This window comes from Triturus cristatus, chromosome 3_1 (assembly GCF_964204655.1).
Source record: "Triturus cristatus chromosome 3_1, aTriCri1.1, whole genome shotgun sequence".
Lineage (NCBI taxonomy): Eukaryota > Metazoa > Chordata > Amphibia > Caudata > Salamandridae > Triturus > Triturus cristatus.
In genome coordinates this window covers 673,055,100-673,067,999 of record NC_140583.1, presented here as the reverse complement: position 1 = coordinate 673,067,999, position 12,900 = coordinate 673,055,100, and the positions used below count along the sequence as shown (strand labels likewise).

At 52.2% G+C, this 12,900-nt stretch overlaps 1 protein-coding gene across 3 annotated transcripts in view; it reads right to left on the bottom strand.

Annotated features, from left to right (window-relative positions):
- Window positions 1-12,900, bottom strand: part of CARS1 (cysteinyl-tRNA synthetase 1) — a 465,335-nt gene that overhangs the window by 231,036 nt on the left and 221,399 nt on the right. For all 3 annotated transcript variants that reach the window (XM_085644733.1, XM_085644734.1, XM_085644735.1), the window contains one exon: window positions 1,402-1,530. In XM_085644733.1, coding sequence (XP_085500859.1) covers window positions 1,402-1,530 — 129 coding nt within the window. The remainder of the gene's footprint in view (window positions 1-1,401; window positions 1,531-12,900) is intronic.

Below are 12,900 nucleotides of genomic sequence, written 5' to 3'. Positions count from 1 at the left end.
CTGATCCTTTGGGTTCTGCAGGTGAGGAAGGAGCGGAGCCAGTCGAGTGCGTGTCCCTGTATGCCGGCGTCGTGGAGTCTGGCTGCGAGAGTGTGGTGGGAGACAGTTTCGAAGGCTGAGGAGAAGTCCAGCACGTTGAGGGCTGCAGTGACCTTGGTCAAGGAGCGTGTGGATGTCGTCTGTGGTAGCAAGGAGGGCGGTCTCGGTGCTGTGGTTAATGAGGAATCCGGATTGGGAAGAGTCGAGGATGGCATTCTCTTAGATGAAATTTCTCAGCTGGGCGTTGACGATCTGCTTGGTGACTTTGGCTGCGAATAGAAGGAGAGAGATGGGTCGGTAGTACTTCAGGTCCGTCGGGTCGGTCAGGTCTGCCCAGGGTTTCTCGAGTAGGGGCTTGACTTATGCGAGTTTCCAGACATCGGGGAAAGTGCCAGATTCGAAGGAGGAGATGATGGTGCGTTGTAGCTCGGGTGCCATGGCGGCTCTGAGGAAGATATGCGGCAGGCAGGGGTCCGCGGGTGCTCCTGAGTGAGTGCTCTTCGTGGTCGTGATGGTATCTTCGGTGGTGACCGGGGTCCAGGCGGTGATGGTGGGCTGGCTGTCGTCACTGGAGGGAAGGGTGGTTTCTGGAGTCTGTTCGCTAAAGTTGTCGTAGAGGGCCTTGATTTTCCGGTGGAAGTAGGAGCCAAGCTTGTTGCAGAGGTCCTGGGAGGGTGTGACGTCTGTGGCTTCGCTGAGGGGTTTGGTGAATTGCTGGATGATGCCGAAGAGTTGCTGGAGTTGGTGAGGATTTTGTTCTTGGTGGATCTTATGAGTTGGTGGTATTCTATCATGGTGTTCTTGTAGGTAGTCAGGTCTTTAGTGGTTCTGCCACCATGCTGGTCAGAATATGCTATCCCCTGGAAAGGCTTTACCTACCATGCTAGCAAAAGACAGGTGATGTTAGATCCAGCTGGAGGTCACTGGAGGGCAGGAGAAGGGTCTGTTGGAAAAACGATGCATGTAGCTTAACTTTGCCAACAAGTTGTACAGTACATATCTCCTCTCAGGCTTCAGAATCTAAACAAAGGTTCAGCTCACCTTATACAGGATTTAGGAGTTGGGCTGGAATTCTGCTTTCAAGATATAGGGGTTGATTATGAATAGGTCTTACAATCTGAAAAGTCACTCCAAAAGCCTGATTCCTTCAGCTTTCGCAGCTGTGGGTGACTCAACTTTAAATCACTTTCCTGCTGCTGTGAAATCTCTGTCTCTAGAACCAACACACGCATTTGCCTTGATTTAGAGACACCTTTACTTCTGTCTGCTGTCTTATTAATACACCTAAACTACTAAATGCTAAGTCTGATTAATGTTTCAATGTATGTTATCATAAAACAGATTAGTCAATATACAACATACCTCAGATTGGGCCAGCTCATTGTCATGGTGAGGGAATCGAAGATCGTACCCTCCTCCATGAATGTCCATAGAATCTCCCAGAATAGATCCAGCCATCGCAGAACATTCAATGTGCCAACCAGGACGCCCCTTTTTAAATATAAAAATTAAAAAAAACAGTTACTTAACAACTAGATTATATTATGTGTCATGTTCTGTGTGGCTGCATACAGCAGTTAAATGATAAGTAAAAGCATTCAAAATCTTTGCAGAATTTGAGGTTTCTGGGCTTTGGTTTGACATCATACAATGGTAAAACTAATGAAGAAAAGTAAAAAGAAGCATAATGTCAACAATCAGATGGAGTAGTTTCTTACCTGTAACTCCAGTTCTGTAGTAGGGGTATCTCTGTTATAGTCATAATCTATGAATAATCCCCGCCCATGTGCGGGGACCCCGGAGCAATCAAAAATATCTCTTAAGCTGTCCCGCATTTGCAAACCTGCAAAGACACTTAAGAGACAGACAAAATAATACAGCCTAATCACCACAAGGCTGCACTGGCCAGCACTTCCTCTGAAGTGAACACAAAAGCCAAAATAAAGTTGAAATGTCATTTTTATTCACATTTGACATGTTCCTTTATTATCACACACTCCCTTCACCAAAATCCCTTTAAACAATAGAGAGGAAGGGGTGGACAGACAAGCCCTATAGGCTGTCATTATGTGTCTGCTAAAGGGATACCGTGCCTTTAAGAAACTCTCCAGAGACCCCCGGTATCCCAGGATGCACAGCCAACACAAGTTACTTTCAGTTCTTTTTGAAGGTGTATAACAACAGGCCTGATACCGTCAGGTTACTCCACCGGGGAGGAGGGAGGGTCGCTTATGACTATAACAGAGATACCCCTACTACAGAACTGGAGTTACAGGTAAGAAACTACTCCTTCTGTAGTAGGGGATCTCTGTGTATAGTCATAATCTATGAATAGAATGGCAAGCCCATCCCAACCAACAAGAAGCGGTGGAGTAAGACCAACCACCAACAAATCACTGTGCAAACAAATTCCTTAGCGAAGCCTGTCCAACCTGCGCATCTGCCCTAGCATCAGAGTCCAGGCAGTAATGCTTTGTAAACGTATGGACTGACTTCCAGGTGGCAGCCTTACAAATGTCAGCAATGGGAACATTCCTAAGCAAAGCGGTGGTAGCCGCCTTTCCTCTAGTCGAATGTGCTGTAGGCTTACCCCCTAATGTTTTATTAGTTTTTTGGTAACAAAGCTGAATACAGGAAACAATCCATCTGGAAATGGACTGCTTTGAGGTAGCTAAACCAGTTCTTACCGAACCATAATTAACAAACAGTTGATCCGACCTGCGGATATCTTTTGTCTTATCCAGGTAGAATTTCAACACCCTACGCACATCAAGTGAATGCAGAGACCTCTCCGCCGGAGAGGAAGGATGCTGAAAAAACGTAGGCAAAGTTATCATCTGATTCACATGGAAATCTGATATCACCTTAGGCAAAAATTTAGGATGGGTACGCATCACTACTTTAGAAGCATGGAAAACAGTATACGGCTCTTGGCAACACAGAGCCTGAATCTCACTCACCCTCCTGGCCGATGTAATGGCTACAAGGAAGGCCGCCTTCCAAGACAAATGCTGCAACGAAGCCTTATGGATAGGTTCAAAAGGCTCCCTCATCAATCTAGATAACACCACATTCAATTCCCAAGGTGGAGAAGGCCTTCTAACAGGGGGAAACACCTTACGCAAACCCTCCAAAAAATCCTTAATCACAGGGATTTGAAAAAATGAGGTTTGAGAAGGGCCCTTCCTATACGCAGTCAGAGCTGCGAGATGAACCTTAATAGATTGGAAATTAAGCCCAGACTGAGCTAACTGCAGCAGATAAGGCAAAATAACGTCTTCTTTACAGGAGGTAGGGTCAAAGTCCTTCGCCTTACACCATAGGCAGAATCTCTTCCACTTATAGGCGTAGGAAGTCCTCGTAGACGGTCTCTTAGCCTCTTTCAAGATCTCCATACAGTCCTGAGGCAGGTTCAAGTGTCCATACTGCACTAGCTCAGGAGCCATGCTGCCAAACTCAAGGACGAGAGATTGGGGTGAACCATCTGCCCTCCGAACTTCGTGAGGAGGTCCGGCCGGCACGGCAGGCGCCGGTGTGGCAGAACAGACCGGTGAAGAAGGTCGGTGAACCACCATTGTCTCGGCCACTCCGGAGCAATCAGGATCATTCTGGCTCTGGATTGCGGCAGCTTGATCAGCACCGCCGGAATCAGGGGAATGGGTGGAAAGGCGTAGAGAAAGCTGTTGGACCAGCTGATCCATAGTGCATTCCCCAGCGTCCCTGGTTGGTAGTACCTGGACGCGAAGTCGCGGCATTTGCTGTTTTCTGCCGTAGCGAACAGATCTATATCCGGAGTGCCCCATTCTGTGAAGACGTCTCTTAGCACGTCGTCGTTTAGCACCCACTCGTGGTTCTCTTGAACGAGTCTGCTGAGTGCGTCTGCTTGGGCATTCTGCACTCCCGGCAGGTGGGTCGCCGTGATCGTCAGATTCCTGGCCACCAGCCAGTTCCAGATCGCCTGTGCCTCCCGAGACAGGGTGCGTGACCGGGAGCCCCCCTGCTTGTTGAGGTAATACATGGTCGTAGTATTGTCCGTCTGAACCAGCAGGGAGGACGTCCTGAAGGAGGGATGGAACGTCTTCAAGGCCAAGTGTACTGCTCTGAGTTCCAAAAAGTTGATATGGTAGGTCGTCTCCATCTGCGACCATATCCCCTGAATCTGAAGAGGGCCCGAATGCGCTCCCCAGCCCTGGAGAGACGCATCGGTCACTATGGTCTGGGCCGGAATGTCCTTGTGAAAAGGAGTCCCCTTGCAGACATTCTCTGGGGAACACCACCATTTCAGAGACTGCCGAGCGTGCTGAGACAACTGGATCTTGTCCTCCCAACGCCCCCTCCTCTGGTCCCATTGATCCTCCAGACATTCCTGCAGGGGCCTCATATGCAGACGTGCATTGGGGGTGAGGAAGATGCAAGAAGCCATCGACCCCAGTAATGAAGACACCGTCCTCACCGTAGGAGAGCGGGCTGAGATGAGATGCAGAGCCTTCCCACGGATCGATAAGCGTCTCTCCTCCGAAGGACACACGCTTGCGGTCAAGGTATTGACTGAAGCCCCCAAGTACTGGAGACACTGCACAGGGTTCGGCACTGACTTCGTCATGTTGATGTGCAGCCCCAGACGGTGAAGCAAAGCCGCCGTCCTGTTGAAATGGCACTGGGCTTCCTGATAAGTGGACGCTTTGATCAACCAGTCGTCCAGGTAAGGGTACACAAACACCTTGGTCTTCCGCAGGTGTGCCGCGACCACTGCCATGCACTTGGAGAACGTCCGTGGCGCAGACTTCAGGCCAAACGGGAGTACGGAATACTGGTAATGGTTGTTGCCTACCAGAAACCTCAGGAACTTGCGATGCTTTGGTGCGATCGGCACATGAAAGTAAGCGTCCTGCAGATCTATGGCGCACAGCCAGTCTCCTCGATGCAACTGAGGGTAAATCTGATGCAGGGACAACATACGGAACTTTTCTCGGCGGATCCACCTGTTTGCTTGACGCAGATCCAGAATAGGCCTGAACTCGTTCTTGTCTTTTTTTCTTACGAGAAAGAACCGTGAGTAGAGACCTTTTCCTTTTTGCTTCAAAGGAACAGCTTCTATCGCCTTCTTTTTTAACAGAACGTCCGCCTCCCGCTGGAGCTCCCGTACCATGGTGGAGGAGCGCACTGGTGGAATCTGTGGAGGCGAACTGGTGAAACGAAGACAGTAGCCATTGCAAACAATATTCAGCACCCACTTGTCCTGTGTTATTGTCCTCCACTCTGCCAGGTAGTGTTGAATACTTCCCCCCACCGGAGCGGGTAACGGATGAGGGGGAAGTAACTTTTCAGGGCTTCGACCCGGAAGGGCCTTTGTTCCCCGCCGAGGACTGATGCTGGCCTCTGCCCCTCTGGCGCTTTTGAAAGGGCTGCCTCTGGTACTGCTGCTGTTGCTGGGGCTGTTGCTGGGGGCCCGACTGACGCCCTTGGCCCCTCTGCTTGGTGTAGCGCCTGCCCGAGGAACGGAAGGACCTCCTCTGCTCCTTAGGCCGCTCCAGCCCCACCGCCTTCAGAGTTTCCGCCTCAGCCTTCATGCGGGCCATCTCGTCATCCGCATGCGACCCGAATAGCGTCGTGCCAGAGAATGGTAGATTGGCGATCTTCTGCTGCGCTTCCGGCTTGAGCGGAGTCAGCCGCAGCCAGGAATGCCTCCTCATATGTATGCCGTGGCAGTACCCATGGGCCGCCAGCAGCGACACGTCCCCCGCCGCACTGATGATCTGATTAGAGACCATCATGCCCTCGTTCAGCACCTCTTGAAAATCCTCCCTCTTGTCTCTGGGCAGGGAGGCCGCGAACTGTTGCAGGGAGTCCCAAAGAGACCTGTCATAGCGCCCCAACAGAGCGGAGGCGCTAGCGGCCTTCATCGTAGTAGCCGACGTGGAGCACATCCTCCTCCCCAAGGAGTCCATTTTGCGACTCTCCTTATCCGGGGGAGCCGTGGAGGAAGGCGTCGTAGAGTGTTGCTTACGAGCCGCCGCCACGATAACAGAGTCCGGTGGGGGGTCCACTCTGAGGAACGCCGGATCCGAGTCAGGAGCCCTGTACTTCTTTGACAGTCTCGAGGGCGCCGGCTTCACCACGGCCGGCGTTAAGAACACCTCCATCGCAGGTTCCTCCAGTCCTGGGACCAGCGGGAGGAGGGGGCGCGACAGATGTACTTTATGCAAAGTCTCAAAAATCACAGAAGTAGTGGGAATAGGGGTAGTCACTGATATCCCCAACTTCGCAGCCCCTCTCAGCAACACCTCCTGGAACGTGGCAATGTCATCCACTGGAGAGACGCGGGTAGGAGGCGTCTCTGACAGCGAGGGCGAATACTTGCCAGCCCCCGAAGAGTACGTGCCCCTCGACCCTCTGGAACGAGACCGATACCTCCGTCGACCATGTCCTGAGCGAGTGGAGGATCTGCGCCTACTCCGTGATCGCCGGCGAGAGCGAGATCTCTGCCGGTGAGGAACCCTCGGGGGAGGAGGCGGTGACTGCGGTGGTGAAGCAGGCAGCTGAGGCACGGGCAGAGGCAGCGGAGGAGGTGGAGGAGGAGGAAGAGGAGGAGGAGGAAGAGGAGGAGGCGGAGGAGGCAGTGCGGGCACCGGTGGAGGCGCCGGTGGAAGGTCGGGCACCGGAGGCAAAGGCGGCCGCTGGGTACGCAGCGGGGTCAGATGGTCTGAAGCCCCATCACTTCTAGCCGGAGAGCCCCCATCATCATTGTCCGGGCTCGCGGCCACTCTCCTCTTCTTGGCGGGCCTGTCCCGCGGGGAAGCCACCGAAGGCGAACGTCCGCGCCTCCCCGATCCCCGACTGGAGATCGTAATCACCGAGGACGTATTCCCCGATGTCTGGGACGTCGAACTGTACATCGACCTCGAACGGCGTCTCTTCGCCCTCGACGACGAGTGCCGCCCCGCAGTCGATCGTCCTCTCGACGTCGAACCAAGTCTCCTAGACGTCGACCCATGCCTCCTCGGCGTCGAGCCCCGCCTTGATCGCCGTCGCCGGGGTGTCTGCCTCGACGTCGACTGTCTCCTCGACGTCGACTTCTGGCGTCTCGACGTCGACCGCCGGTGCCTCGGCGTCGATCGCTGCGATCTCGACGTCGATCGTTGGTATCTCGACGTCGATCGTTGGTATCTCGACGCCGATCGTTGGTGTCTCGACGTCGATCGTTGGTGTCTCGACGTCGATCGTTGGTGTCTCGACGTCGATCGTTGGTGTCTCGACGTCGATCGTTGGTGTCTCGACGTCGACCTGCGTCTCGGCGTCGACCGCCTCCGCCTCGACGGCGGGCGCCGGGATCTCGGCGTCGACTCCGTCAGCGTCGAGCCGTGGGTAGACGGCGGCGAGTGCAGTCCATGGGGCTCGGTACGACGTCGATGTGTTGTGGACGTCGACCGTGACACCTGCGACGGCGACCCGGGTCTCGCCGGCCCCTCCCTCGACGTCGAACGCCGAGGCTGCCGCGACCCAGAGCCCTGGATCGACGGCGAACATACCGGTGCCTTCTCTCTCGCCGTCGACGTCGTCGCCTTCGATGTCGAACGCGACCTACCAGCCGGTAGGCGCCGTCTCTGCTCCTTGCTCTGCCCGGAGGTCCCTCCAGGGACTGAAGCATGGGCGGAGGAGGGGGAATGGGACCCTCCACGCCCTGAAGTCTCACCGGTACTCTGCTTCTCCTGTCCCTGAAGGCGAGTCTTCTCCCTGTCCCTCAGGGTCCTTTTCGAAAAGGTGCTGCAGATGTCACAGGCAGCTGGGACATGTGAGGGCGACAAGCAGAGGATACACACCTCATGTGGGTCCGTCTTAGCCTTCTTCCTCCCACACTCAGGGCATTTATCGAATAAAGCCATGCTGAGAGTAGGCCAAAACTGCTCCAGATTGCAGGCAGTAGTAGACAAAGGCTTTAGACGTCGAATGAAACCACTTTAAAACCAAAAAATCCGATTTTAATCAATTAAACCACCCAAAAGGGTAGAGCTCAAGCTCCAGGGTCCTGCTAGCAGGAGCCGGAAAAAAGAACTGAAAGTAACTTGTGTTGGCTGTGCATCCTGGGATACCGGGGGTCTCTGGAGAGTTTCTTATAGGCACGGTATCCCTTTAGCAGACACATAATGACAGCCTATAGGGCTTGTCTGTCCACCCCTTCCTCTCTATTGTTTAAAGGGATTTTGGTGAAGGGAGTGTGTGATAATAAAGGAACATGTCAAATGTGAATAAAAATGACATTTCAACTTTATTTTGGCTTTTGTGTTCACTTCAGAGGAAGTGCTGGCCAGTGCAGCCTTGTGGTGATTAGGCTGTATTATTTTGTCTGTCTCTTAAGTGTCTTTGTAGGTTTGCAAATGCGGGACAGCTTAAGAGATATTTTTGATTGCTCCGGGGTCCCCGCACATGGGCGGGGATTATTCATAGATTATGACTATACACAGAGATCCCCTACTACAGAACATGAATGACGACGCATGATTGCTTTCTACAACAGTTTAAAGTTTTTATTTTTACATTGGGTGTGTAGGAAGCTGGTGGGAGGGTTTAACAACAAGAGAGAGAGGGAAATTATGGGAGTCACTCTCAGTCCCCCTGGTAACTATCAAAAAACAACTAAAGAGTGAGACCAAATTAATGGAAGAAAGAGAAGAAAGAAGGCAACGAACAGAAAACCTTTTGGTTTAAAAAGAACCCTCACTCACCCACCTAGTTGGTGACATGTTTCATCATTGGGTCCCCACCAGAGAGGCCGAGTGCCTCTCTGGTGTGCTACGACGCCTAGTTACAGCGGAGCTGGTTTTTTGTGAATCGGGTACGTGATAGTGAAAAAGGTGTGAGATTTAAAAGATGCCCGGTTTATTACCCAAAAAACTTTAATGGTGGAAAACCAGGCAACAGTAAAAACAGGTGAGAAGGATGAAAACTGCCTGGCTAAATTGACCAGATGCATCTAATTTGTCAAGTGTGTTAAAAAGTGGTCGACATGTTTCTGCTTCTATGGGCTTTTTGCGAAGCTTTCATCAGGACCAAACCTTCACAGCGGTATGCGCACGCTAAGGTGCACCCTAACCTGTGGGGATGTATCGAACAAACTCACGGTTTATCCGATTCAGCGTTTCAGGATTTCCGAAAGCCGTTAAGGATATGGACTAGTAGTGGACTCCTCAACATGAGTCCCGGTGGGGGGCGTTGACGTTCAAGCCTTCACTTAAGGACCGACACCGGGACTTAACAGTGACATTGACACACAATAGGAAACAGGGTTTAATTAATAATCCTTCCCGATGAAAGCCTGGTACCCGGTAGGGGCACTGAGGAAGGGCTTAAACATGCCACCATAGTATGAGGGTATAGGGGTAGTCCCCCCCCTTAATTCACTTGAACAATTTATTTGCATTCTAGATATTACATTCACAAGCATGTCATGGAGAATTCAGTAAATCTGTGCAAGGCAGCAACAGAGATCTGGTTTGCAGCAATTCCTTGCTGCATTTTCTGAAACTGTTGCAGTCAGCAACCCACAAATGGACCCAAGTTCACAGAAGAGTTCATTATATATTTTTGTTGAGGATTTGCTGCAAGTGGATCTCTGCAACAGACAGCAATGGCAAGTCATCAGTTTTTGTTCCTGAGAATTTTTAGGGAAGAGTAGTCAGTGGATGTACTGCTGGTCTCTTAGACATATTTTTTATCTTTTTTTAAACAACTTTATTGGGATTTTCAAGTGGGTATATCATAGTACACATTACATTGAGCATTTTAGTTATACAGAGAGCTCAGGATACAATTCAGGCATTGTGCACCATCTGTGCCAATTGTGGCATTGTCTACGAAGCTTATCAAGAATGTCATAATACCACTAAGGAGGCCACCAGTTTATCGCAGTGTTGAGCATTACCTTCCTAGCCTCCGACCTATTGTGCCCAAGGGGAGCGTTGTCCGCTCAACTGACCCATTACCCCACTTCCCACCCGGAACCCACCCTCCATACCCAACTATGCCACAAGGAAAACAATCCTAGTCTGGGGGGGACTCAGAGCATATCCCGGGGGGGGGGGGGGGGGGGAAAGGAGGAAGGGGAAGGGCGGGCCAGCTCAGAGGCCAATACCCACCCCAGCCCCCGGTGGGGGAAGGGAAGAGGCCGGTCCACGCAGCCTGAAAGGGGGGAACCAAATGGGCAGGCAAGATCCCCCTCCAATTAGTGGGGGGCGGGTGCGGGGGGCCAGCCCCCACGGCTATCACCCCCCATCAGGAAACAGACACATCCACACGGAACATCACACATCCCATAACCAGGAGTCAGACCCACACCCTCGGCCGCAACGACCCACCTCCATCTACCGGCACTACTGCTTATGCGGGGGAACTCCGGGGGGCAGCCACCACATCCTCCACAGCCTCCCCCACGCCCTCCTCCTCCTCCATCTCGCCCTTGAATAATTCGGTCAGATGCGCCCATTCCAGGGAGATCGGTCGTTTGCGTAGCCCCCGACTCTCCTCCCGGTATAGCGCCTCGCGCTCCGCCACCGCCCACCTCAACACCTCTTCTTTCCAAGCCTCCACACTCGGCGGCGTGCGGGACTTCCACCGCTGTGTTATCAGGCGCTTCGCCAGCATTAATGCCAGGTTGGCGAAACGGCGCAACAGCTTTGCTTTCAAGGGGATCGGTAAAAGGCCCAATAGACAAGCCTCTGCAGTGTCCCAAGAGGGGCGTTCAGTAATTGTGGTTAAGACATGCGTTATCCCACCCCAGTATCCCCTCAGCATCGGGCAGAGCCACAACATGTGTACGAGGTCGGCGTCCGGTGTCAGGCAGCGGGGGCAGGTTGCAGCCACCGTATTGTACATCCTACTCAGTATATGGGGAGTAAGATACGCCCTGTGGAGGACAAATAATTGAATAGTTTTCAATCTGCAATTGCGGGACACTTTTTTAGGGTACGTCAAGATATAAGCCCATTCTCTGTCACCAAGTGCTCGGGACAGGTCTGTCTCCCATCGTGTCCGGAGAGCGACCACTGAAACTTGAGTATGTTCCCGGAGGCCCCGGTAAAGCCAACGAACCAGAAATCGTCCATGGCCCATTAAGTGGAGAGAGCGCAAAAGGTGGAATGTGGGGGGTTCTGCCGGTGTCACCTGCCAGTGTGTCCCAATATAACGAAAAATCGCAGCGTGGAGCAGGAACTGGGTTCAGGTACCCTGTTAACTCTCACAAAGTCTTCGTGGGACATCAGGTTACCCTCTTGTAAAAAGGCACCTATAGTTTCCACCCCCTGTTGTGCCCATGGCCGTACCTGCCCGACGCGCAACACTCCCCGTCGCGTAGGGAGGCCGCACAGCGGTATGTTCGCTGAGTATGGATTCCGGATTTTGGCGTATTTACATGCCCGCGTCCAGTAATGAAGCGCTATCTTCAGCAGGGCCGGAGAGTCCAATGGCCGAGGGGCACCGGGGCACAGCAGCGATTGCAGGGCACCGTGCGCCAAGTGGGTCGGGGTATAGCCAATTTCAAACAGGTTTTTACCCGCTAGCCAGTAGGCCAACCACTGCAGCTGGCCAGCGATACAATATGCCCTAAAATCGGGTGCACCCATCCCGCCAGCTCCATTCGGTAACCACAGCTTTGCCAACGCAAGCCTATGTCTCCCCGCACCCCAGATCAGCGAGATCAGCAGAGTATCCAGCTCTCGAAAGATCCAAGAGGGGTACACTACCGGGATGTTGACGAAGTAGTAAAGCAGGCGGGGCAACATCACCATCTTGGAAATCGTAACCCGTCCTGCGACAGTGAGGGGCAATGTATTCCAAAATGCAATTTGAGAGCGAATGGAAGAGATGGTCCGCACCAGATTGCCTGCAATGACATCTGGCACGGAACGATATATATTAATCCCCAAGTACCTAAAGGTGACCGGCGCCACTCTGAAGGTCAAGGGCCCGAAACGGAGCTCCGGTGCCACGAACCTGTCACTGAAAGAATAGGCTTTGGACTTGGCAGCATTGAGGTGCAACCCGGAGATCTCCCCGAAGCGGAGAAAAATATCCGCCACCTCCCCCATGTCGGCCTGGAGATCACGAAAGTATAACAGCATATCGTCTGCATATAGCGAGACTGAATGTAAGACGCCCTCCATCAGAATGCCATGGGGAGCCATGACCTGCCGGAGAGTTTGGGCTAATGGTTCAAGCGCCAAGACGAACAATATAGGCGATAGTGGGCACCCCTGGCGTGTACCCCGGAAGATAGGGTAGGCTGAGGAGATGATGGATCCTGTTTTCGCCCTGGCCGTTGGGGCCGTGTAGAGCAACTGGATCCAGGCACACAGTTCTGGGGGAGCACCCATTTTCTTCAATACCTCCAACATGTAAGACCAGCTGAACGTATCAAAGGCCTGTGAAATATCCAGGGATAAACACCCCGCGCCTGCCGGCCGGGGGCCGGAGGCGTGCAAAATGGCATGAAAGCGCCTGAGATTTGGTCTCTTAGACATATAATGTAATTTATTGTGTTATTTTTTTGGCATTTGTATAGTTGGTTTCTGACACTGGTGAGGCCACTTAGCACTGTACCACCTTTACATATAGTGTTTCAAAATTAAGGAACTTCAAGAATACTATGTAATAGGTAGGTTCTTTTGCTAGAATATTGTTCTTATAATCCGTAATCATTAGTTAAGGGGATATCTTGGAGAATTCTAGATTTTCTCTTCCGTAATGACAAATGAAGAGAAAGATTCTGAATTCCGATCACAACAGTTGACAACACAGCTCCTGAGTAGTTGAGAATTCATGTCACTAATGTGGCCTGGATTTTAGAGTAGGATTTAGGAATCGAAATAT